General features: G+C 43.5%; 1 protein-coding gene across 1 annotated transcript in view; it reads right to left on the bottom strand.

The window, feature by feature from the left end:
- The window catches only part of LOC122565112 (repulsive guidance molecule A), a 113,798-nt gene extending 93,517 nt beyond the window's left edge, over window positions 1–20,281 (bottom strand). Inside the window, exons 1-2 of the mRNA XM_043720745.2 lie at window positions 20,212–20,281; window positions 19,556–19,691 (exon numbers count right to left, since the gene is read on the bottom strand). Of these exons, the coding sequence (XP_043576680.2) occupies window positions 19,556–19,618 (63 nt within the window). The 5' untranslated portion in view covers window positions 19,619–19,691; window positions 20,212–20,281. The remainder of the gene's footprint in view (window positions 1–19,555; window positions 19,692–20,211) is intronic.
- Between the last annotated feature and the right edge of the window lie 3,779 nt (window positions 20,282–24,060).

The raw sequence follows: 24,060 nt of genomic DNA on the forward strand, positions 1-24,060 counted from the left end.
TGCAGTATGTCCGCTGATCTCAGCTATTGCTTGTCTTTCAAGAGCTTCACAACCTGCAATTATGGGCTCGTTTGTCAAAGGATACAGTAACAGGCCCAGCCTCTCGCCGTGGACTGCAGCCTGGAGGCAAGAAGGAAACAACAGACAGCAAACAAATTGTTCTGTAATGACTACTGAGTTATTGCTCACTCAGCTGCCAAATCTGACTGAGGATCTTTAAAATCTTTATTGGACAATAAAGCGTAATTGTAGGGATAGCAGACCGCACTAAAACACCCCCATGCTTCTCTGATATTTGCGTTACGCTGAACAATCCAATTTCTCTAAGCTGCCCACTCTTGTTGTTCAAAGCATTTTGCTGTTACTTTATAACAAATAGATTATGTCCGTCTCCCTTAACCCTTCCCACCATCTCCTTACAGTGGTACTGTCACTAGGATGTTTCTGCCTTGCCCCCTCAGTGATCCTGGTCCTGTCCTGTCCTATAAAGGTTAGCATTCCCTCCTTCTGATGTCAAGCACCACCCCTGGCTTCAATCCACAGGTTCCTATTTGTATGAGTGTCTCACCCAAGGAGCTGTTGTGTGAGACAGGCCAACGAGTGACCCTGGAGGTTGACTATGTACAGGGGTTGTTGCAGGTCTACTCAAGTTTAGAGTGGTGCTGGAAAAGCACAGCAGTTCAGGCAGCATCCAACGAGCAGTAAAATCGACATTTCGGGCAAAAGCCCTTCATCAGGATTACAGTCCTCATTTTTGCCTAGCAGGGTCTACTCAGCCCAGTTGTAGTTAAGTTTAATCAAGTTGTTCAAAGATGTTAGTATAAACCTCTGGAGCAGACTTGAACCCAGGTCCCCTGGCTCAGAGATAGGGACACTATCCGAATCGGAGGCTGGTTTACCTGTGACTGTAGTCTGGTCACACAGGGTCTGGGAACATGCAGAGCCTGTTCACATGCCTGAGTGTAATTGCAAGTCATACTGCATGGCTCGGGGTAATAATTATATATGCACGCTCGGTAACCTACTTCAGCACTTGCTCAATCAATGTCTCCATTTTAAAATTCCCATCCCTGTTTTCAAAGCTCTCCATGATCTTATCCCTTCCTGTATTTGTCACATTCTCCACCCTGTAACCTTCAGCAGTAGAATCCCTATAGTGTGGGAGAAGGCCATTCAGCCCAAGTCCACACCAACACTCCGAGGACCACTACCATCAGAAGAGAACCCTAGCTCAGTTGTCCGTTGCAGGGGTTGCGTGGAGGTCTTTGTGACCTTTCTAAACAAAGTAGTCAATGCATTCAGGCATGTTGTCACACACTCTGTTTTAGATTAGATTAGATTCCCTACAGTGTGGAAGCAAGCCCTTCGGCCCAACACGTCCACACCGACCCTCCGCAGAGTAACCCACCCAGACCCCTTTCCCTCTGACTAAAGCACCTAACACTATGGGGCAATTTAGCGTGGCCAATTCACCTGACCTGCACATCTTTGTAACTGTGGGAGGAAACCGGAGCACCCAGAGGAAACCGACACAGACACGGGGAGAATGTGCAAACTCCACACAGACAGTCGCCCAGGGCTGGAATCGAACCTGGGTCCCTAGTGCTGTGAGGCAGTAGTGCTAACCACTGAGCCACTGTGCACCCCTTACAGGTGGGGCCCAAACCTGGACTGTTTGGTCTCGAGGTAGGGTCTCAGCCACCGCACTACAAGAGCTTTAGTGCCTGTCTCACTTGGGTGTCCCAGGCAGTCTCCCATTCAGGTACTAACCAGGCCTGAGTCTGCTTACCTTTCTGAGACCAGGCAAGACCTGGAGTTTACAGGCTGGTGTACCATCTGGTAAATTTACCCACTGAATCAGCAATGTCGCCAATATTTTCAAAATTTATAAGGAAAACCTACTATTGTTATTGCTTTGATGTATAGTATTAGTTAAGTTAGTTTAGTTGAGTAGCTATGTAGTTACGAAAGTAGAACAGCTTGTTAGGCGCCTTCATCTTTCAGAATATAAGCACAGCTTTTTGTCTCAACAAAGCTCAGTTATCCCCTTCGCTTGTAAAGTCTCGCACCCGGTGATAACTGCAGCCATAAATTCCCCATAATATTTTTAAAATTAAAGTCGTATACACAATTTCCACAGACCTATTAACCCCCGAAGTGCCCAATATTTTATGTAGCTTTCAGTACATGGGTCGGCTTTTCTTTAGGCTGTGATATATAACGTGCAATGTTTTCTGCTTCCGAATCGGAGGCTGGTTTACCTGTGACTGTAGTCTGGTCACACAGGGTCTGGGAACATGCAGAGACTGTTCACATGCCTGAATGTAATTGCAAGTCATGTTGCATGATTCAGGGTAATAATTATATATGCACGCTCAGTAACCTACTTCAGCACTTGCTCAACCAATGTCTCCATTTTAAAATTCCTATCCCTGTTTTCAAAGCTCTCCATGATCTTACCCCTTCCTGTATCAGTCACAGAATCCCTACAGTGTGGGAGAAGGCCCTTCAGCCCATCAAGTCCACACCGACCCTCCAAAGAGCATCCCACCCAGACCCATCTCCATACCCTATCCCTGTAACCCTTAATTCCCATGGCTAATCCACCTAGCCTGCACATCGTTGGACACTATGTGCAATTTAGCATGGTCAGTTCACCCTAACCTGCACATCTTTGGACTGTGGGAGGAAACCAGAGCACCCAGAGGAAACCCACGCAGACATGAGAAGAATGTGCAAACTTCACCCAGCCAGTCACCCAAGGGTGGAATTGAACTGGGGTCGCTGGTGCTGTGAGGTAGCAGCATTAACCAATGAGCCTTCGTACTGCCTACTATGAAGCCTAAATCTTCGCATTCATCCACGTCTGGTCATCCTGATTTTCCTTCCATCACTGATGGCTACATCTTATGCTGCAAAAACCCAATGGTTCATACTTAAACTTATCTACCTCTGTATCCTCCTTTAAGATTCTCCTTAACACTGACATATCTTTGGCCAAGCATTAGGTCATCTGTCCTAAGATCTCCTGATGTGGCTTGTTTCCAAAATGTGTTTGACACACACTCCCAAGAAGTATTTTATGAGGTTTTACTCTTTTGAAGGTGGTAATCTAAATGAGTTTTGACAAAACATGACTAGATTCAAAATGTTAACTCTGTTTTTCTCTCTCCAGGTGCTGCTAGTTGTACGGAGCTCCCCCGGTGCCTTCTGTTTCATAGCTACTCAGCATCCGTAGTTCTTTGTTTTTAACCTAATTAAAAAAGATGAAGTTCTCTTAGTCCTAGTAGACTTTAGGGCTGTCCTGTAATTAGAGAGAGATGATTGGTCATGAGTTTAACCTGAGGGGCACCACATCTCAGGCAGAGTTAAGAAGATAAGACCCTCATGGTAATTTCATTATGGGAATTGGAGCCATGCTGTTGGTTTTATGCTGTATCATAAACCAGCGGTCCAGCCAACTGAGTTAACCAATCCCGTATTTTCATTGAGTTGCAAATTTGTTACGGCTCCTCTATCAGATTTCAATTATCAGTTAAAATGATTGGAAGTACAAAAACATACAGTAAATAAGCCACCTACTGTTAGAGTCATAGAATCATAAAGATGTACAGCACAGAAACAAACCCTTCGTTCCAACCCGTCCATGCTGACCAGATATCCCAACCCAATCCAGTCCCACCTGCCAGCACCTGGCACAAATCCCTCCAAATCCTTCCTATTGATATACCCATCCAGATGCCTTTTAAATGTCGCAATTGTACCAGCCACTTCCTCTGGCAGCCCATTTCCATATATGCACTACCCCTGCATGATAAAATTGCCACTTAGGCCTCTTTTATATCTTTCCCCTCTCACCCTAAACCTATGCTTTCTAGTTCTGGACTCCTCCACCCCAGGGAAAACACCTTGTCAATTTACCCTATCCATGCCCCTCATGATTTTATAAACCTCTATAAGGTCACCACTCAGCCTCCAACACTCCAGGGAAAACAGCCGCAGGCTATGCAGCCTCTCCTTATAGCTCAAATAGCTTCTTCTGACTTGAAGGTAGAAACTTACAAGCAGTTGTCCCTCTTTAATACACTCTTATGAAGAGCAATTCACCCTTGGATTCACGCAAGAGGGACTTGCAGCCTCAAACAGGACAGTTCAAGTACACTACCTCCAAAATTGTAGGTTTTATATCGGGCGCTGTTCTTGTTTTAAAGATATTTTTCATTTCTCTTCCCAACAACAACACAAGAGGCCCACTAACAGTATCCACCATTAATAAGCTCCTTGCCTATTGGGAATTTCAAACTGCCTCATAGAGTGGATTATTTTAGGTGTGGTAATTGGTGAGCAATGTTCATTCTAAGATACTACTGCTCCCTTGCAACTGTGAGATAATATGCAGGCTGTTCATAACCTGACTCTTGTAAAGAAACAGTTCAGGTCGGCATGGATGAGTTGGACTGAAGTGTCTGCTTCCATGTTGTACATCTTTATGACTCTACGACACTAAGTGTGTTGGCGTAAGATTGAGACATATTGGCAAGTCAAGCTTGGAAGGATCATTGGTCATAAATCACATTGATTGGAGGCTTCTTAGGCCAGCAAGGTCTGAGAAAGAAAAATCTTGATATCATTATATAAAGCTCTTCTGAGTGTACACCATCTGAGGTATTTGTTATGTCTCACTGTCAGCATGCAATATTGATTTAATTTACATGCTCATGATATCATTGCTATTTCATAGCATGTAATCTGATAGTCTAAAGGTCTCACTCTCCATCTTAATGTGACCTCTTGTGGCATGGCATGCTGAGGCAAAAATGCTTCTGTTTGTAATTGAATCGTTCAGTACTAGCCTAGAGATGGCAGAACCTGCTGTTGCAATCTATACAGACACCATTGAATCCCTACACCGACACAGCGAAGAGCATCCCACCCAGATCCATCCCCATCCCCGTCACCCATGGCTAATCGATCTGGCCTGAACATCCCTGGACACTATGGGGCAGCTTAGCATGACCAATGCACCTGACCTGCACACTTTTGGACTGTGGGAGGAAACCGGAACACCCAGAGGAGACCCACAAAGACACGGGGAGAATGTGCAAACTCCACACACACTCGCCCGAGGGTGGATCGAACCCAAGTCCCTAGTGCTGTGAGGCAGCAGGACTAAACACTGAACCACCATGCCACCCCAAGAGCTGTAAAGGTTTATCACGTTTTTCAATACTATGTGACTTAAATTGAGTTCTTTTGTTACGTGACCAGATATGAAGATCACCTCAACAAGTGTGAATTCTCTTCTTGAAGATTAAAAAACCCATCACTGCATCTACTGTAGATTGTGAGCACAGAACAGATCAGGTTTAACGATGGAGCTTGTTTATAAAGCAAAGACTCCCATAGCCCAGAGCCAAACATCGTATCCCATCATGAGGAACTTTATTCAGCTCTAGATTCGGCACTTCAGGAAGTATACATCAGGAAGCTTTAGAAAAGGTGCAATGCAGATTAACCAGAATGTAAGCTGGACTATTAGGGTTAAAGTATAACAATGGCAGGTTGCATAGAGCGTATCCCTTGAGTATGGAAGATTAAGGGATGGTCTAACTGAGGTGACAAAGATGATTACAGGATTTAATAGCATAGACAGAAAGAGAAACTTTATCCTCAGGTGGGGGTGTCCAGCGTAACCTTAAACTTAAAGTGAAAGATGATATCAGAAAACAACTCGCTCAAAAGGCAATGGAAGTTTGCAACACTGACCAGCCACACACTCAACGAACAGGTGTGAAACATTAAGTAGCTTCCTCCTGTTCCTAGGATTCTCTGTATCATTTACCTGCTGTCTGGAGAAGAATGCCAGGCACTCTAGATAACCCGAATTCTATACATCTTTAATTTGGTTCAATCCATCAAATCCTGAACATTGACTAAAAAGGAATTTGGTTCATGGAATGTTGGGGGATTTCTATAATTCTGTACAGCGATGGAGAATGGGATTGGTCCTCTGGAAGGGCTTATGCCCGAAATGTCGATTCTCTTGCTCCTCGGATGCTGCATGACCTGCTGTGCTTTTCCAGCACCACACTCTCGACTCAGATCTCCAGCAACTGCGGTCCTCACTTTCTCCTCTGAGATCATTGCAATGAGAAAGAATTGGAAGTGTATGCCAGTTGGAATTCTGTAGTGGAAGATCATGAGAGTGTGTGCAGTCCATTGGAGTTATGTCCATCTATTCATTGCAATGTGAGTGATTTAGAAAGAATACTAAGAGCAAATAATCACCTTCTTTCGTGGAGGGCAGAGCAACATTAACATTGTCTTTCTCCCAGTCAAGCAACATCTTGACTTTTTGAATTCTCACCTTTATTTTTAAATCCCTCCACTGTCTTGCCGCTCCTTTTCTCTGTTACTGCCCCCAGCCCCACTATCCACCAGGATATCCATGCTCCTCCAATTCTGGCTTTTTGTGCATTCCCAGTTATAATTATCACACTAATGGTGACTGATCAATCATTAAGGGCAAAGGATCTGGAATTCCTGTTCTGTCTCCCCCTTTAAGACATGCATTAACAACCTCCCTCTTTGACCAAGCTTTTGGCTATCTGACCTACTGTTGAAGAACTAGGAGCAGGAGTAGGCCATTTGGCCCCTCAACTCTACTCCGCCATTCAATAGGATCATGGCTGATCTGCCCCAGGCTTCAAATCCTTATTTTGTGCCAGCTGTCCATAGCCCCTAAACTCGCCGATATTTCAAAAATCTATCTATGTTCTTGTTAAGTATTTTCAATGATCTAGCTTCTGAGGTTGAGGATTTCAGACATTCACCACTCTCTGAGTAAATTCTTTCACATCTCTGTTTAAAATGAAAGTCCACCTGGTCTATGACTATGTGCCTTAGTTTGAGATTCCACCAGGAATAGGTATCCTTACATTGCTCAGTGCCACAGTTTGTCTTATAATGCTCCCGTGAAGCATCTCAGGAATTTCATTTCATTGTCACGCGACATAAATGTAAGTTGTTATTGCTTTTTGGTTTCCAAAAGCCCAAATGGAATTGTTGAAGGGTTAACGCCTTTGGTGCTCAAACATTTTTTGGCTGCATTAAAAAAGAACTTTTCCATGTCATGCGTTAGGTATTATTTATATCAGTCTGCCAGTTTGATTTTCACAAAGAACAGTCAAAAAAAAAATCAGCCATAAAATAGAGGCGAACACATGCAACTCCACTCAGAATGAACAGCTGGTTTCATTTTATCCCAGAATTGAGATGAATTTTCATTTGTATCAGCCCTGCTCTTGGACTAAACTTGTTACAAAAAAAATGAGATGAAGTTACGTGAAAAAAAAAGCACTGGAAATGCTGACTCTTTTTCATTCGGCTGATTACAATTGCCTGATTGCTAACCTCTTAGTAATGCATTTTTAGTAGAGGAAGTGATTATGTAAGTCCAACTGTGGGATAAACTATCTGCTGAATGCAAGAGCATGTCTTGTAATTCAGCTTATCATTGCAAAGTTACACAAAAGGGTTTGAAATCTCACTGACCTGTGACCAAGTGTGAATTCATTGTCATTAGCACAGTAATAAAATAGTTAGCCAGTCTGCCTGATGCAGAGCGATTTCTGTTTCTATATTGCACAACGTTTCAGAAACACTTTATAACCTTTGAGAACTAATAACCTCTCAGGAATACCCATTCCTAGTCTCTTCATATGGATCCTCTTTCTATGAAGTGCCTCAAAATATTTTTACAATTTCGAAGGTGCTATTCAAGTGCAAGCGCTGTCATGTTGAGCTGATGATAGAGAGAGTGAACATTTAAGGGGAGTACGGGAAGCAGGTCCCTTTGTCCTGGTAATTGGCTTCTTGAATGTCGCTTTATTTGCATTCACCCGGCAACACATTCTCCCCATATCTGCGTGGATTCCCTCTGGGTGCTCCACCTTCCTCCCACAGTCCAAAAATGTGCAGGTTAGGTGAATTGGCCAGGCTAAATTGCCCGTAGTGTTAGGTGAAGGGGTAAATGTTGGGGAATGGGTCTGGGTGGATTGCTTTTCGGAGGGTCGGTGTGGACTTGTTGGGCCAAAGGGCCTGTTTCCACACTGTAAGTAATCGAATCGAATCTAGTCTAATCTAATCTAATCTCCAGCATCTCCAGTTCTTGTTTTATATTACTGAAGAAGACTCGTACATCACCTGAACCCATGTTATGTCATGTAATTTTGTTCTGCATATACCTCCAAGGTCCGTGTCTAATAGTGACTCACAAAACTAGAAGTCGCTGCTGGGAATGGTGTTGGCATATGGACTCTTAGAGAAGCTGTCAGGCCACATGGCTTAGAGGGATCTCTGCCCATTTCTCTAAAGCATGAACACAAGTCTTTGGGACTACTAGTCTAGTAACATTGCCACTATGCCACCAACTTGTCCAGTGCTGGATATAGTCTGCACAACCATTCCTAAATGTACATTAGGTTACTAATGCCTTGTTAAAGGAAAATCATAGAATCCCTACCATGTGGAAACAGGGCCCTTGGCCCACCAAGTGTACACCGAAGAGCATCCCACCCAAACCCTTTTCCCCTACATTTATCCCTGACTGACCAACACATCCCTGAATACTATGGGCAATTTAGCATGGCCAATTCACCTAACCTGCACATCTTTAAATTGTGGGAGGAAACCAAAGCACCCAGAGAAAACCCACACAGACACAGGGAGAATGTGCAAACTTCACACTGACAGTCACCTGGAGGCTAGAATCAAACCTGGGTCCCTGATGCTGTGAGGCAGCAGTGCTAACCACTGAGCCACTGTGCCACCCTTACCAACACCAAACAAACTGCTGGAAATCAGAAACAAAAACAAACAAAAGACTTGCTATAAAGTCTCAGCAGGTCTGGCAGCATCTGTGGAGAGAAAGCAGAATGGCGCTGAAGAAAGGTCACTGGATCAAAAATTCTGATTTCTCTCCACAGATACTGCCAGACCTTGTTAAAGGAAGATTGAGTTAGAGGAACAGCAAGTTTTAAGGGAGTGAGGGCCGGAGGTAGGATGATTTGGAGTCAGAGGAATTAAGGACTATTAAACAACTGTTTTGGGGACAGAAAACCAAGGGGTGAGAATGAGGTGTCAGGAGATCAATGTGATATGCAGACCAGAACACAGATTTAGCCAGGTGGAAGTTAATAGAGGGCACAGGGTGCTGGAACTGAGCAGTGTAGACAAGACAGCTTGATTACTTGTGGATCACTGTTGTGTTTGCTGATCCAATTTTATATTAGCCTGGCCAAACATAATAGAGGGATATCTCCCTCCTGATCCATACTGAGTGGTTCCAGATGGAATATGCCCATGTTTGAATGTCAGGTGTGTTACTGAGACTGGAAGGTTTGAGTTATAAAGAGAGGCAGGATAGGCTGGGACTTATTACCCGGGGCATACGAGGCTGAGGGGTGAATTTATGGAGGTTTGTAAAACCATGAGGGGCATAGATAAAGAGAATAGCCAAGGTTTATTCCCAAAGGGAGGGAAGGCCAGAACCAGAGGGCACAGGGTTAAGATGAGAAGGGAAAGATTTAAAAGGGACCTGAGGGGCAACTTTTTCACACAGACGATGGTGCGTGTATGGAGTTGCTAGAGAAAACAATGGAGGGGAATGCAAATACAACATTCATAGACATTTGGAAGGGTACATGGGTCGGCAAAGTTTGGAAAGATATGGGATAAATGCAGGCAAATGGGACTAGTTCAGTTTAGGAAACCTGGTTGGGATGGACGAGTTGGGCCAGAGGCCCGTTTTCAATGCTGTGTGACTCTATAACAGGATCATTATGGTGCCTGCCATTGCCAAATAGCTTGTTCATCTCAACCAGTCTTAGACAAGCTTGATCACGGAGCTAGACTGTAAAGAAGGAGAGATGTAGTGAGGTAGAGAGTTTCAGAGATCAAACTTAATGGCTTAGGGATCAGTTAGCTGAAAGCATGGCCGCACGGTGGGGGTGACAAAGGCTAAAGTTCACAGATTTGGAGCGGTTCAGACATCCTGGAATGTTGTCGGGCTGGAGCAAGTACCAATGTTAGGGAGAGTTGAGGCCACTCCTCACTTTGGTTTGGAGTAGCATTCTTACTGAACGAGTAAAGAACTTGGCCATCTAGAACTTGCAGAGCAACCTGTAATATATGTGACTCCCAACAAGAATGCCTGGACATCAGTAAGAATTATCAATCTGGCGCCTCCTGTTGATCAAAAGATGCAGTTGATTTATCTTTCACATTCAGCTCTCAGAATCCTGGGCGAGCACAGCAGTGAGAAAGCATAAATTGCTGGAGAAACTCAAAAGGTCTGGCAGCATCTGTGATGAGAAAGCAGAATTTGTTCCGAATATTCTGAAGAAGAGTCACAGGACCTGAGACTTTAACTCTGTTTTCTCTCCACAGGTGCTGCCCGGACCTGCTGAGTTTCTCCAGCAATTTCCGTTTTTGTTTCAAATTTCCAGCATTTGCAGATTCTTTGGTTTTGTTTTCTGTTAAATGAAAAAAACCCACTTGACTCATTGAGTCCACACTAGGTCTCCCGAATAGGTCAAGTTAGTTCAATTGGCTCTAACCCTCATCCTTGCAAAATTTCTTCTTCAAATACTGATCCAATTCCAATTTAAACCCGTATCCACCTTATCACTCAGTGTCTTCGTAATCCTAACCACTTGTTGTCACATTGCCAACTCGTCCAGACACCTTAAATCTGTACTGTTTGGCTATTGAAATATTAGTTATTCCTGTTTACCTAATCCCTTTAAACTCTTTAAATCTTTTCTTTTTATTTACACTTCCTAAAATCTCAATGACTTGGAATATAATCACATCTTTTCTTAAAAGGAGAACAGACACAGCTTCTCTCATTCACCCATATAACAGTAATCTCTCAGCCTTGCAATCGTTCTATTAAATCTCCTCTGCTTCCCCTCCCCACCCCCGAAGCCTTCCCCATCCTTGATAAAGCATAGTGCCCAAAACTGCACACAACTGAAAGATTTGTTTCAAAGATTTGTTCAAGGACTTGTTCATCATTTTTCTTATTCCCTTGGCTATTACATTTCTCAATTGTGTCTTAAAGCAACTTCAAATGATTTATATTCAGACTTCAAAGCAAGAAAAAGGGATGTGGGTATTTTGTAAACTGAAGAGGCTAGCGAGGGGGAGGGAGGGAGAGGATGAGAGAGAGAGACAGGTGTTGAGATGGGGGATGGGAGTCCTGTTGCTTTGAGAAATGTGCTTTCATCCTCAGCTCGTTTTTAAAACTAAAATGGGCTAGGATTTCCGTGGGAATTTTCCGATCCCCTAAACTCGACAGACAGCCCTGAGGATTGGTGGAGAGAATATTTTGCTTTGTTGCTCTGAGGTCATGGGCGATCTCCAGCTGAATCTGTGGCCTGGAGGAAATTCATCTGCTCTCCGCCAAAGTTTTGTCAATGTTACAAAGGACGCTTCGATTCCAAGAGGCACTGTTTTCTCCAGAAGTTGTCAATTTAGCATTGGAGTGCGGGCCTCGATTTTAATTCCCCACTGTCTTCAGGGTGGGGGATGCTGGAGGCAGGCAGAGTTGTTAAAATGAAGGAACTTGCACCCCTTTTCAGCAAATCTGAATTGATTGGGATAATACTGAAGAAGGCCACTTGGCCCTTTGTACCTGTGCTGGCTCTTCAATAGAACTTTCCAATGAATTCCCCATTCCAATGGCCTTTCTCCTCGTCCTGCAAATGCATTCCCTCAAAAAAAACCCAATTCTCGTTTCAATATTACTACCTTCTCAGTGGAGTGGTAGGGAAGAACTGCACTGTTTGGAGGGGAGTGTTTTACAGACCAGATGAGCTGCCCTTACAGTTGGATGTGAAAGTTCCCACGGCTGTATACAGGAGAGAAGCAGTTATGTTCCTCCCAATGCCCTAACAAATATTTAGAGGAACGTAATTTTCTTTCATTCATATGTGGGACGTGGGTCACACTGGCTGGGCCAGCATTTGTTGCCCGCCCCTAGTTGCCCCTTGAGAAAGTGGTGGTGAGCTGCCTCCTTGAACCGCTGCAGTGCACCTGCTGTGTGCAAATTGGCTCAATCTCTAATTGCATTACAATAGTGAACAAGCTTCAAAAGTGCTTATACAGTAGAACCCCTGTATCTGCGGATTCAGCTTCTATAGTTTCAGTTGTCCGCGGTTTATCAAGGCCCAAAAATATTACATGGAACATTCCAGAAATAATTCTGGGGGGGCTGCCGAGGAGGTAAGTTTCCCATTTAAATGATAGTGTTTGCAACTATCCGCGGTTTCGGGCAGCTGCAGTAGGTCTTGGAACATATCACCCACGGATATGGGGGACCACTGTATAGTTGCCATGGCTTCCTTATGTGGTAAGACACTGTATAAATCAAGTTCTTCTTACTCCCTCCTTGTCTTGAAATCAACCTCTGATTGGATCTGAAGGACTGGCTCCCTCACCATCATAACCACACAAACTGGTGCAGATGTGGGTCATGCGAATGCTCCACCATTCAATAAGATCAAGGCTGATGTGTTTTGTTTCTCAGATTCCATATTTCCATCTGCCCCAATAAGCTTTGGTCACCTTGCATAACAATATCGATCCACCGTCCTCTTTGAATTATTTAATGACCCTCCACCACCTTCTGAGCCACAGAGTTCCTCAGTTGTGCAGTCCTCTGAGAGACGAAAAATCTCTTCAACTCTGTCCGAAAAGATTGACGTCTCATTTTTAAACAGTGCCCAGGTTCTTAGAATTGTAGAATCCCTACAGTGTGGAAACAGGCCCTTTGGCCCAACAAGTCCACACCGACCCTCCAAAGAATATCCCACCTAAACCCATTCCTCTATGTTTATCCCTGACTAATGTACCTAACCTACATATCCCTGAATACTACGGGCAATTTACCATGGCCAATTGGTCTAGTCTGTACAACTTTGGACTGTGGGGGGGAACCGGAGCACCTGGAGGAAACCCACGCAGACACAGGGAGAATGTACAAACTCCACACAGACAGTCCTCTGAGGGTGGAATCAAACCCGGGGCCCTGGCACTGTGAGGCAACAGCGCTAACCACTGAACCACCCCGTTATCATTTTACAAATAATCTAGTGACCCAGGCAATGTTCTGGATTCAAATCCTGCCAAAGGGAGATGGTGGAATTTGAATTAACAATCTGGAATTAAGAGTCCGATGATAATCATGAAACCATTGCTGATTGTCAGGAATAACCTATCTGGTTCACTTACATCCTCTAGGGAACAAACCTGCCATCATGCTTGGTCTGGCCTACATGTAACTCCAGACTCCAGCAATGTGGTTGACTCTTAACTGCCCTCTGGACGATTAATGCTGGCTTGGCCTATGATGCCCACCTCCTGTGAATGTTTTTTTTTAAAAGCAAGAGGAAACATTTTTTCCTTGTACAACCATTCATGATCTTACATACTTTGCAACTTGCCTGCGTACCCAGCTGTAAGCAATGCTTCTTCTGTCCAGTAGGTCTGGCAGAGAAACATTGCACAGCACCCACTGTCTTTGAGGGACTGGAGAAGGATCAAAAGACCATTAGGGAGTGCAGGGAACAGTGGGAGAAGGTGTAAAGGGTTTACTGAGTGAGAAGGAAGGGAGAGGAGAATGCGAGAGGGAGAATGGGAGAATGCTCATCTGGCCTTAATTTCCTCGAGGTGAAAGGACATATCTGCTGCGCCACCCAGTTTCCCAGAAAATTCCTGCTGAGTGAGTAACCCATGTGGAATAAATTGTTAGTCACTGATCAGGAATTCACACAGAGAAGAACTGTTAAGGGATGCCGGTTGTATTTCTGACATATATTTTTCTGTAAAGGCAGAGTCTGAACTCTTAGCTGTTCCTTACAGTTATCAAAAGTGTTCTTTCCTGAGTAGCTGCTTTGAATGACTCCCAGAGTATTTAGATCATGTAACAAAAGGAAGAACTGCATTCATGTCGTGCTCTTCACAATCCTAGGCAGTCTCAAAGACCTTTTACAGACAATTACAGAGGAACAGCAATTATCCAGCATTCGATTGTCTGAATTTAGGATTATCCGGCAAGATCGAAGGTTCCAACACTCGGCTAAACTATGTTATCTGAAATTCGGTTACCGGAATTTGATTAATTGAACAAAACACTCCCCGCCCACGTCCTTCAGATAATCGAGGGTCCTCTGTAAATCCCTTTTGAAATTCAGTCAATGTTCTATTGTGGGAAACAAAATAATTCCACAGAAGCCCCATCTCATCACCAAGTCCCCCTTTATCTACACTAGGAGAGTCCTTGACACTGATCCATCTCCCTCAGAGCCAGCTCTCAGAGTGAACAGAACCTCTGACACTCCTGTTTGTTTTTTTTTAGCAACCCTGGTATAAGTTCTCAGTCTAGCTGAGGTCTTGTACATAGTTAAGAATAAGAGTGAATTTTGTTCCAGGCTGGTTCTGCGAACACTGGAACAGCCGCACCAGTACCAATCTCCATTAGAAAAAAGTGACCATTTAACCAGATTTTTTTTTCTTTTCTTTCCGCTTAACTGCGGTAGTGCTTATTTTTACCCCCAGCACCCATGTTGTGTGTATGCAACACTCCTGTTTGTATCTACAGCCAGGATTCCCTGATTGGACCAGATTAACAGACCCAATTACAATCACTATAGGAAACGTGATAGCTAATTTGTGCACAGCAAGCTCCCACAAACAGCAACGTGATAATGCTTAGGTAATCTCATTTTTGATGATAAATATCGACCAGGACACCAGAGATAACCTTCCCTTTCAAATAGTATGATTGGACTTGATATATCCATCTAAGCAGGCAGAATGCAGCCCCACCTTAATATCTCATCTGATGGACTATACCTCCCTCAGGACAACCTCCCTCACCAGAACAACAACTTTGCTTTTTGTCCCCAAGCAGTAGAGTGGGACCTGAAGTCAGAAACTAAATCGAGTGTATGTCTAACTTAGCGACATGGCGGAACAACATAGTGCAGGACCATGTGCATTTGGAAATTGACGTAATGTTAATTTGTTCAACAGTTTGTTGTTTGATGATGTGAGGCTGCTATATGTTAACTGTGTGAAATTCATCACACCTGGTTACAGCGACTGCAAATAGGAGGTTAATCTGAAACAAGAAGCTATAAGCATGACAGCTGGCATTTTAAACAAAACTTCAGTTCAGATGTAGAGTGGTGTCATCATTGTATACGTCCGTAATAAAAAAACTCAACCACTGGCTTCACGCCAGATATTCTCCAATTAACCTGTTCAGGGATATTGGAGCAGATAGGATTATGAACCCAGACCTTCTAGCCTAGAGGCAGAGATACTACCACTGTGCTACAGTAACCCATGATGAGTTTTGTTACTTACCAAAAGGACAAATTGGATTGATCCATCTCAATCACTGAAACATTTTCCTTTCTGGTAGCTTCATATGTTCCCACCCACCTACTTACATCTTTTTCCATTCACCTCGAAACAGTAACATCAAAATCTTTGTTAAATACAATGGCATCCCATTGGTTGGCTCTTGGCATCTTACCAAATATCCGATCTTCACAATGACCAAATATAATAGAACAAGCCAGAAGAAGGATTTAACACACTCTTTAAATAGATGATTGACAATTAACAGAAGGGGAATTTCAGACTGTATCACGGTTTTCTTAGAAAATGTAGAATCATACAGCAAGAAAACAGACCCTTTGGCCCAACTAGTCCATGCCGACCAGATTTTGTGAACTGAACTCGTCCCATTCGCCTGAGTTTGGCCCTTATTCCCGCTAAACATTTGCTATCTGTGTACCTGTCTAAATGTCTTTTAATGTACCTTTTTTAAATACCAAACTAATGTTTTCAAATTTCTCCATTGTGAAGTATGTCTTTGTTTTGTATGTTCATTCATTGGTAGCATTTTGGGCAGTGGTTCAGTGGTTAGCACCTCACAGCACTAAGGAGCCAGGTTCAATTCCAGCCTTGGGTGACTGTCTCTGTGGAGTTTGCACAATCTCACTGAGTCTGTGTGTGTGTCCTGCTGGTGCACCAGTTTCCTCTCATGGTCGAAAGATGTGCAGGGTGAATGGATTGGCCACGCTAAATTGCTGGTGTCCAGGGATATACAAGCTGGATGGGTTGGCTGTGGTAAAGGCAGAGTTATGGATATAAGGTGGGCCTGGCTGGGTACAGGGTGGGGTTCTCTTCAGTGGGCCAGTACAGGCTCGGTGGACTAAATGGCCTCTTTCCACACTGTAGGGATTCTATGATTCTCATGATGTGGGTGTCAATGGCTCTGCCTATATTTATTACTCATTCTTAACTTCCTTTGAAAAGAGGTTAGTGAGCTGACGTTTGAACTACTGCAGACTGTGTGATGCTGCAACACCATAGTGCTGTCAAGGGGGAAGCGCAGGATTTTGACCCCATGACAGTGAAGGAATGATGATGAAGTCAGGATGGTGTGTAACCTGGAATGGAACTTGCATCTGGTGTCCTTTTCCTTCCAGATAGTAGAGGATGCAGGTTTAGATTGTGCCGTCAAAGATGTTTTTACTGATTCTGCCATGTAGATGATGCACACAGCTGCTAGAGAGCATTGGTAATGAGTGACTGAATGGTGAAGAAGGTGGATGGGTTAACAATCAAGAACGTTGCTTTGACCTTGATCATGTTAAGCTTGTTGAGTGTTGTTGGAGCTGCTTTCATCCAGGCAAGTGGAGAGAATTCTATCACACTCCTGTCTTTTGCCTTGCAGATCGTGGACAGACTTTGGGAAGTTGGGAGGTGAGTTACTCACTGGGAAATTCCCAGACTCCGATCTGCGCTTGTAGCCACAGTAGTTATATGGCTAGCCTAGTTCAGTTTCTGGTCATTTGTTGATTGTAATGATGGTAATGTTATTGAATGTCAAGAGAGGATGGTCAGGTCTTTTCCTGTTCAAGGTGGTCATAGCCCAGCTTTTGTGTATAGTGGTAAGAGCAGGAGTCGTTCCTGGTCAACCATTTGATGGAAAGTTTGTTGGAGTCTGTACCGTCATGACCTGCAGCTCCAGACTACGACATGGGTCTAAAAATGCCTGGTTCCACAACATGTCAGACTATAACACCTCCCCCGCTGTCATACCACTGGGTTTTTGGTCATAGAATCTCTACAGTGTAGAAGTAGGCCATTTGGCCCACCAAGTCCAGACCAACTCTCCAAAGAGCATCTCTCCAAGACGCATCCCATACTCTATTCCTGTAATCCTGCATTTCTCATGGCTAACCCACCTAGGCTACACATCCCTGAACACTATGGGGCAATTTAGCATGGCCAATCCACCGAACCTACACATCTTTGGATTGTGGGAAGAAACTGGAGCACCCGGCTGAAAACCACGCAGGGGAGAATATGCAAACCCCACACAGATAGTCACCCGAGGCTGGAATTGAACCTAGGTCTGAGGCGCTATAAGGTAGCAGTGTTAACCACTGAGCGACCATGCCACCCCTAATGGTCATCTGCCCTCCTATTTCCTTAGGTGGCTCTATATCAAATTTTATTTTATAATGTTGTTGTGAAGCATCTTGGGAATTTGATTATATAAAGGCACTATATAAATGTAAATTGTTTCTGTTGTTTTGTTCCAGTTAACCACAGATGCTAACCAGAGATCAGTGCTGAATAGAGTGGATTGAAACAACTGCTGGATAAAGTGGAATGGGTCACCACTCGGCTACCCTCCACAGTCTCCTGCCCCCTCTTCGCCAATATTATTTTCTCTCAGTCAGAGAGCTGAGGACTGTCATGCAAATGAGTCACCTTACTGGTGAATAAACTAAGCAGAAAAACTCATTACAGCCAGTTGTTCCCTGACCAGATCAACCCCGTTTTCTTGGTTATTTCATCAATAGGTGATCAAAGATTGCTGAGCCTCAACAGAGCTTGTCATTTTGCAGCACCATTTTAGCTCATTATGTCACGTCGGGAATGTGTAAAGTTATATTTAAAGACCCAGAAATAAAGCTGCTCTCCTGTTACCAGAGAGCAGCAGAAACAGGAAAACAGCAAATAAGGTAAAGGCAATGGCTACACTCCTGTAAATCGACACTTTCTTAGAGCATTGCTTCACTTAGGCATTGAGTTTCCTTTGCATTTGATGATGCTTTCAAATCCCAGCTTCTGCAAGTTAGTTTTATGTCAATGAATATAAAGGCAAATTCTGCTTTTAATTAAGATGAGAGTTTAACCAGAATTTTGGCAATCACATTAAAAAAAGGCAAATCAATACCTTGTGTTTAAAATGCAAAGTGACTGCAGTTGTCAATAAGGTTTAGAGTGACTGAATAAATCAATTTCTGTTTTTATGACTTGGCTTTTAATGGAATTTTCATATTTAAATATTGCAATTATTCATTTTTATCTCCCTGGAAAATTGAGAAATGTTGGCTTTGATTGCAGAGAAAAACGACTGTGCATTTATTTCGTTTCTTGTTGCATCACTAGGATACCACAAAGTACTTTGGAGTCAATGAACCACATAATGAAATCAAACCAGCCTTGTTAATACATCATTACAGTGAAAGGCTCACAAATGAGTGGAGATGTATTTATCATTGCTGTCAGCCTAAGGAAGAAGTTTGGTCGGCATATTGGTTGGAATATTGGAGAAAACCTTTGCCCTTCTGTCACCACACACTCTTGAGTCTTTCAATGAATTCCTTGGTGGTACAGGGCTTTAGAAACTGCTAAATAGAGATATGAAGGGGTAGCTTCATGTCTTACACTCATCAGGACTGAGCCACAAGATCTTTGAGCTGCATCCAAACAGATAGGCGGCACTGCTGCCTCACAGTGCCAGGGACCCTGGTTCGATTCCAGCCTCAGGCAACTGTCTGTGTGGGGTTTGCCCATTCTCCCCATGTCTGTGGGGGCTTTCTCCAGGTGCTCCAGCTTCCTCCCACAGTCCAAAGATGTGCAGGTTAGGTGAATTGGTCATGCTAAATTACCCATAGTGTTCAGGGATGTGTAGGCCAGGTGTTTTAATAAGGGGTAATATAGGGTAGGGGAATGGGTCTGGGTGCGATACCCTTTGGAGGGTCAGTGTGGACTTGTTGGGCCAAAGGGCCTGTTTCCACACTGCAGGGATTCCATGATTCTGGATGGCTTTGGTCAACCATCTCCTTTCGTCATTTCCAACTGTATAAGACTTTGCCTGGGGACCAGTTTATAATGTGTGCTCAGGTCTTGGATTGAGTGGGGGCGGGGTGAGAGCAGTGGAAGGTTTACAGAAGCTGTTCCTGAATTGAGAAGAAAAGCAGCCACCTTTTCAACTATTAAAGGAGCAAAACATAATGCCCTCTCAGAATGATCAACCATCAACAAGACATGGATTTTTCAAAGTAATCCTCGTTGAGAGAGGAAAACCCAAATGCGTTCTTGACAGGGTCGATGCATAGGTTCGACTCTGTTTAAGACGTCCTGGTTGGCAAAAAGAGAAAAGAAACAGTCTTACCTTGTCTGAGGGGTTACTCAGTTGTGAGTCCAGGAGCAAACAGGAGAAATACCAATCTGGCATAAGAGTCTGAGAGCAACTGGAGCGAACCTCTAGTATATCTGAGTCCAAGGATGGGAAGAAACCAGGATAAGTTCTAAAGAGAGCAAATGGCAACAGTTGTCTTTCTAAGAAGCTAGGCTTGATTTGGGGTGGGGGGTGGGGGTGGAGGGCGAATGGTTTGGAGGGGGGGTGGTGGTAGTTGAGGAGTTTGAGATTACAAATGACAGCGTTCCCTGTTGCCCAGGCACAAGCGGCGGTCATTAATGATTGAACATGTGTCACTTTGGAAGTTATCCTATCGCATTTACGGCTTTAAGGAGCAGCTCGTACTGAAGGGAACAAGGGCTGCACAGATCCTCTGCTGACTGGATTTGTTGAGCAGAGTCTGCACCTGCTGGGAGCCGAACGGGACAAGGACAACTGGAGGGGAACCTCGCTGAGATCACCGGTGAAGGGGGCTGCAGCTTTGGTGGGCTTTACCCTTGTCGCCTCTCCGCCGCTCGCACAGTTAAAGGGATCAATAAAGAGGAAGGCTCTGGGTGAAGGAGAGGAATGGGAAGAATGAATGTCACAAAAACCGAGGCAACACTGCAACCACTCCGTGAATTCGTTACCTCACACTTGTTCGAAGCTTTAATTTGTTGCTGCTTTATCCATCTCGATATTTTTTCACAGATCCTCTACTCTCCGTGTGGCTGCTGGACACTGCAGCAGCGGCTACACTTTGAAAAGTATTTCATTGGCTACAAAGCTCTTCGGAATGATCCTGACGTCATAAAGGCACTATACAAAGTCAATTTATTTCTGTCTTCTCTATTTCATCGACCCCCATAGAATCGCTGATCAGAGTTCGTTTCTGGACTCATGGAGCCAAGGGCTTGAATTCCGATCTCTTTATGAATCAATTCTTTAGATTTTCCTCTTATGGACCCACCCACCTTAAAAGATACAATTTTCCCAATCATTCTGCCTGCTCTTGGGTCATAGAGCACGGAAACAGACCCTCCGGTCCAACCAGTCCATGCCAACCATCCCAAACTAATCTAGTCCCATGAGCCTGCATTTGGCCGACGTCCCTCCATACCCTTCCTATTCATGTACTTATCCAAATATCTATTAAAAGTTGAAATTGTACCTTCATCCACCACTTCCTCTGGAAGTTCATTCCACACAGAAACCAATCACTTTGTAAAAATGTGGCCCCTCATGTCTTTTTTCAATCTTTCTCCTCTCACCTTAAAAATATGCCCGCGAGTTTTGAAATCCCCCACCCTGGATAAATGTCATCTGCTGTTCACCTTATCTATATCCCACATTATTTTACAAACGTCTATAAGGTCACCTCTCAACCTCCTATGCTCCAGTGAAAAAAGTCTCACTTGCGTTTGTATAACACCTTGTCCCAAAGCAATTCTCAGTCAAGAAAAAGACTTCTTGAAGTGTTTTAATGGGAATATAGAAACATAGGAGCAAGCCTATCTTCTATTCCCCATATCCCTCAATGTCCTTAGTACCTTGAAAGTTCTCTATCTTTTTCTTGAACTTATTCTCTGAGCTTCTGCAGCCCTCTGGAGTAGAGAATTCTGTTGATTCACTACCTTCTGAGTTAGGAAATTCCTAAACTGCCCACCCCTTATTTTGGTTCTAGGCTCCTGAGCCAGTAATGTAGGAAGAGTGGTAGACAATTTACATGCAGTAAAATTCGGACAAATAGTGAAGTGATCATGGTCCCAACAAATGTTTTTGTGATATTCACTGGAGGCGAGACACTGTCCAATCTGCTGGAGAGAATTTGTCAAAATAGTGCTGCAGGGTCTTTTATAAACAGCGTAGAGAATGTGAACAAATTGAAGCTTAACATCTCATCCAGAAGTCAATGATTCAGTACTGCACTGGAGTATCAGTTTTGGACTCTGGAGTTATGTACAATCTTGAACGCAGATTGGACAGGTGAGTTATAGGTGAAAGTTCATTCCATTCAGCCATTTTTGAACAATCCTAGAGCCTCAGCATTGTGATATATCTTCGCTGTCTTAACTGTTCATTTCTTTTAAACTTCTCCAAGCTTTAAGATTTAAAACTGCTTTTCTCTCATTTTCACTATTTGTCTTATCTTGTCCACCCATTGCTTACTTTTTCTCAACCTGTCCTCATCAGATTCTCATTTTCTCCAGTGATCAATTCACTAAGAAACCCCCTCAAAGAGAGTTCTTCATTGTCAGTGGAACTTTGCACTCTTGGGTTTACAACCTATAGGTGCAGAGCAGGTTCAAAGAGCTGCATGACCCTCAGCTGCCCTTATGGTCTATTTCCTGAGGCTGCTTTTCTCAGGCAAGCACTACTGGAAATGGATGTCACTGGAAAAGTCAGGATTGATTGCCCAACTCTGAGTGACCTTGAGATAGAGCTGAACGGCTTGCTGGGCCACTGCAGAACACATATACATACATATACATACACACACATATATGACTTAGAGATGCCGGTGTTGGATTGGGGTGGAAAAAGTTAACAGTCACACAACACCAGGTTATTGTCCAACAGGTTTATTTGGAAGCACTAGCTTTCAGAGTGCTGCTCCTTCATCAGGTGGTTATGAAAGCTAGTGCTTCCAAAAAAACCTGTTGGACTATAACCTGGTGTTGTGTGATTATTAACTATATACATATATATGTATGTACACATACATACATATACATACACATATACATACACACATATATATACATATATAAATACATACATTCATACAAACATATTTGCTTATAGAAATATATGATTTGGAATAGGTAGGCCATTCAGTCTTTTTTGAGAAGACAGTTCCAAAAACTCAACATCTTCCGAGAGAGAACAATCACTTCACCTACACTTCATATGGGAATCTGTAATTTCTGAACATTTCTTGGCTCTTCCATAAGAGTTAACATTCATGTCACATCTACCTCATTAGGACACTTCAGGATCTTATACGTTTCAATGAAGTCCCCTCTTACACTTCCAAACTCCAGCAGGCACAAGTCTGAACCTGTTCAACATTTCTCATAACATAACCCTGTCATTCTAGGTGTTACTCTGGTAAACTTTCTCTGGACTATCAGGGCAGCTGTCAACTTCATTGTTGAGATTCTAGAGTCACATCCAGGCCAGAGCAGGATTTCCTAAAGAACACTTATGAAACTTATGGGGCTTTACAAACTTATGGAATTTCATGTTTGTCATTAATGATGTTAACTTCTGAATTGCATGTTTAGTTAATTCACTGAATTTACATTTCCCAAATTGGAATTCAAACTCATGTTCTCTGGATAATCGGTTTAGTCACCAGGATTACTAGCAGAGGAATGCATCTAATATCTGGGCATAAATCTGGTCCAGGCCTCTTTAGCCGAGCTAGATCTGGTGCTTATGGTCCAAGGCCAAATTTCACACATTTAGGACAGAAATAAGGAAGAATTTCTTCTCTCAGAGGTTAGTGACTCTGTGGAATTCCTTATAGCAGATGGCTGTTGAGGCTGAGTTGTTTAGTATACTCAAGACTGTAGATTTTTAATGAGTAAGGGAATCAATGGTTACCAGGAAAAGGCAGTAAAGAGAATTTTCAACATATCAGACTAGCCATGGTCTCATTGTGCAGACCTGATGGGCCAAATGGCCTCATTTTGCTTCTACATCATAGAATCTTATGAGCTCACATCCACAATGAGTCTCTGGATATTGTTTGGGAAGTCTTTTCAAAGACAAGACTTTTCTTTCTCAATACATGTGCTTTTTGTTTGAGAAAGTTCTTTATTTCCGCACATTTCTGAGCAATATTTGCATTGGCATCAGTACCAATGGTCTGAAGGTTGGGGAAATCATTCCAGGATCTCTGTCACTTCCTAACAAGCCATTGATCCACCTTATTGAAAATAGTCTGATGTCACAGGACAGCTGAAATGTAATGGACTCCATAAGCAACAGACTAACACAAAGATTTGCGTTTTCTGCCCCAGGATGGGGAAGATTCTTGGTCCCAAAGCGACCGGGTCATTCTTTGAGATTTTCATCGGGGTAACCCTCCAAATAATTTGGAGACAGCTTCTCAGTTCAGTGGAACTGGAAGTTAATCAGAGGCTTTTCAGCTTAAGAGGAAGGTAAGTATGAGAGAGGGGGCTTCAACATAAAATCATCATCTCTCCAGATATTTTAAATGAATGAATTAGGTTCAGCACCCTGTGATGGCATTCAGGGTGGGGTACAGTCCCTTTAAAGGGAGCATAAAAGCTGCTTCTCAACAAGAGTCAAAAAGTGTGGCACTGGAAAAGCACAGCCAGTCAGGCGGCATCCGAAGAGCAGGAGAGTCAACATTTTGAGTATAAGCTGCTTCTAAACCCCAGGCAGGCGAGGAGGCACCCGAGGCCTGGTGTGCCAGTGGGTGCCCTTTTGGCAAACATCAAAACTGTCCCCGCCATTGGCAGAAACCA

The sequence above is a fragment of the Chiloscyllium plagiosum genome, unplaced genomic scaffold (assembly GCF_037043375.1).
Source record: "Chiloscyllium plagiosum isolate Xiang-an unplaced genomic scaffold, Cpla_swu_hap1 HiC_scaffold_28, whole genome shotgun sequence".
In the NCBI taxonomy this organism is placed as follows: Eukaryota; Metazoa; Chordata; class Chondrichthyes; order Orectolobiformes; family Hemiscylliidae; genus Chiloscyllium; species Chiloscyllium plagiosum.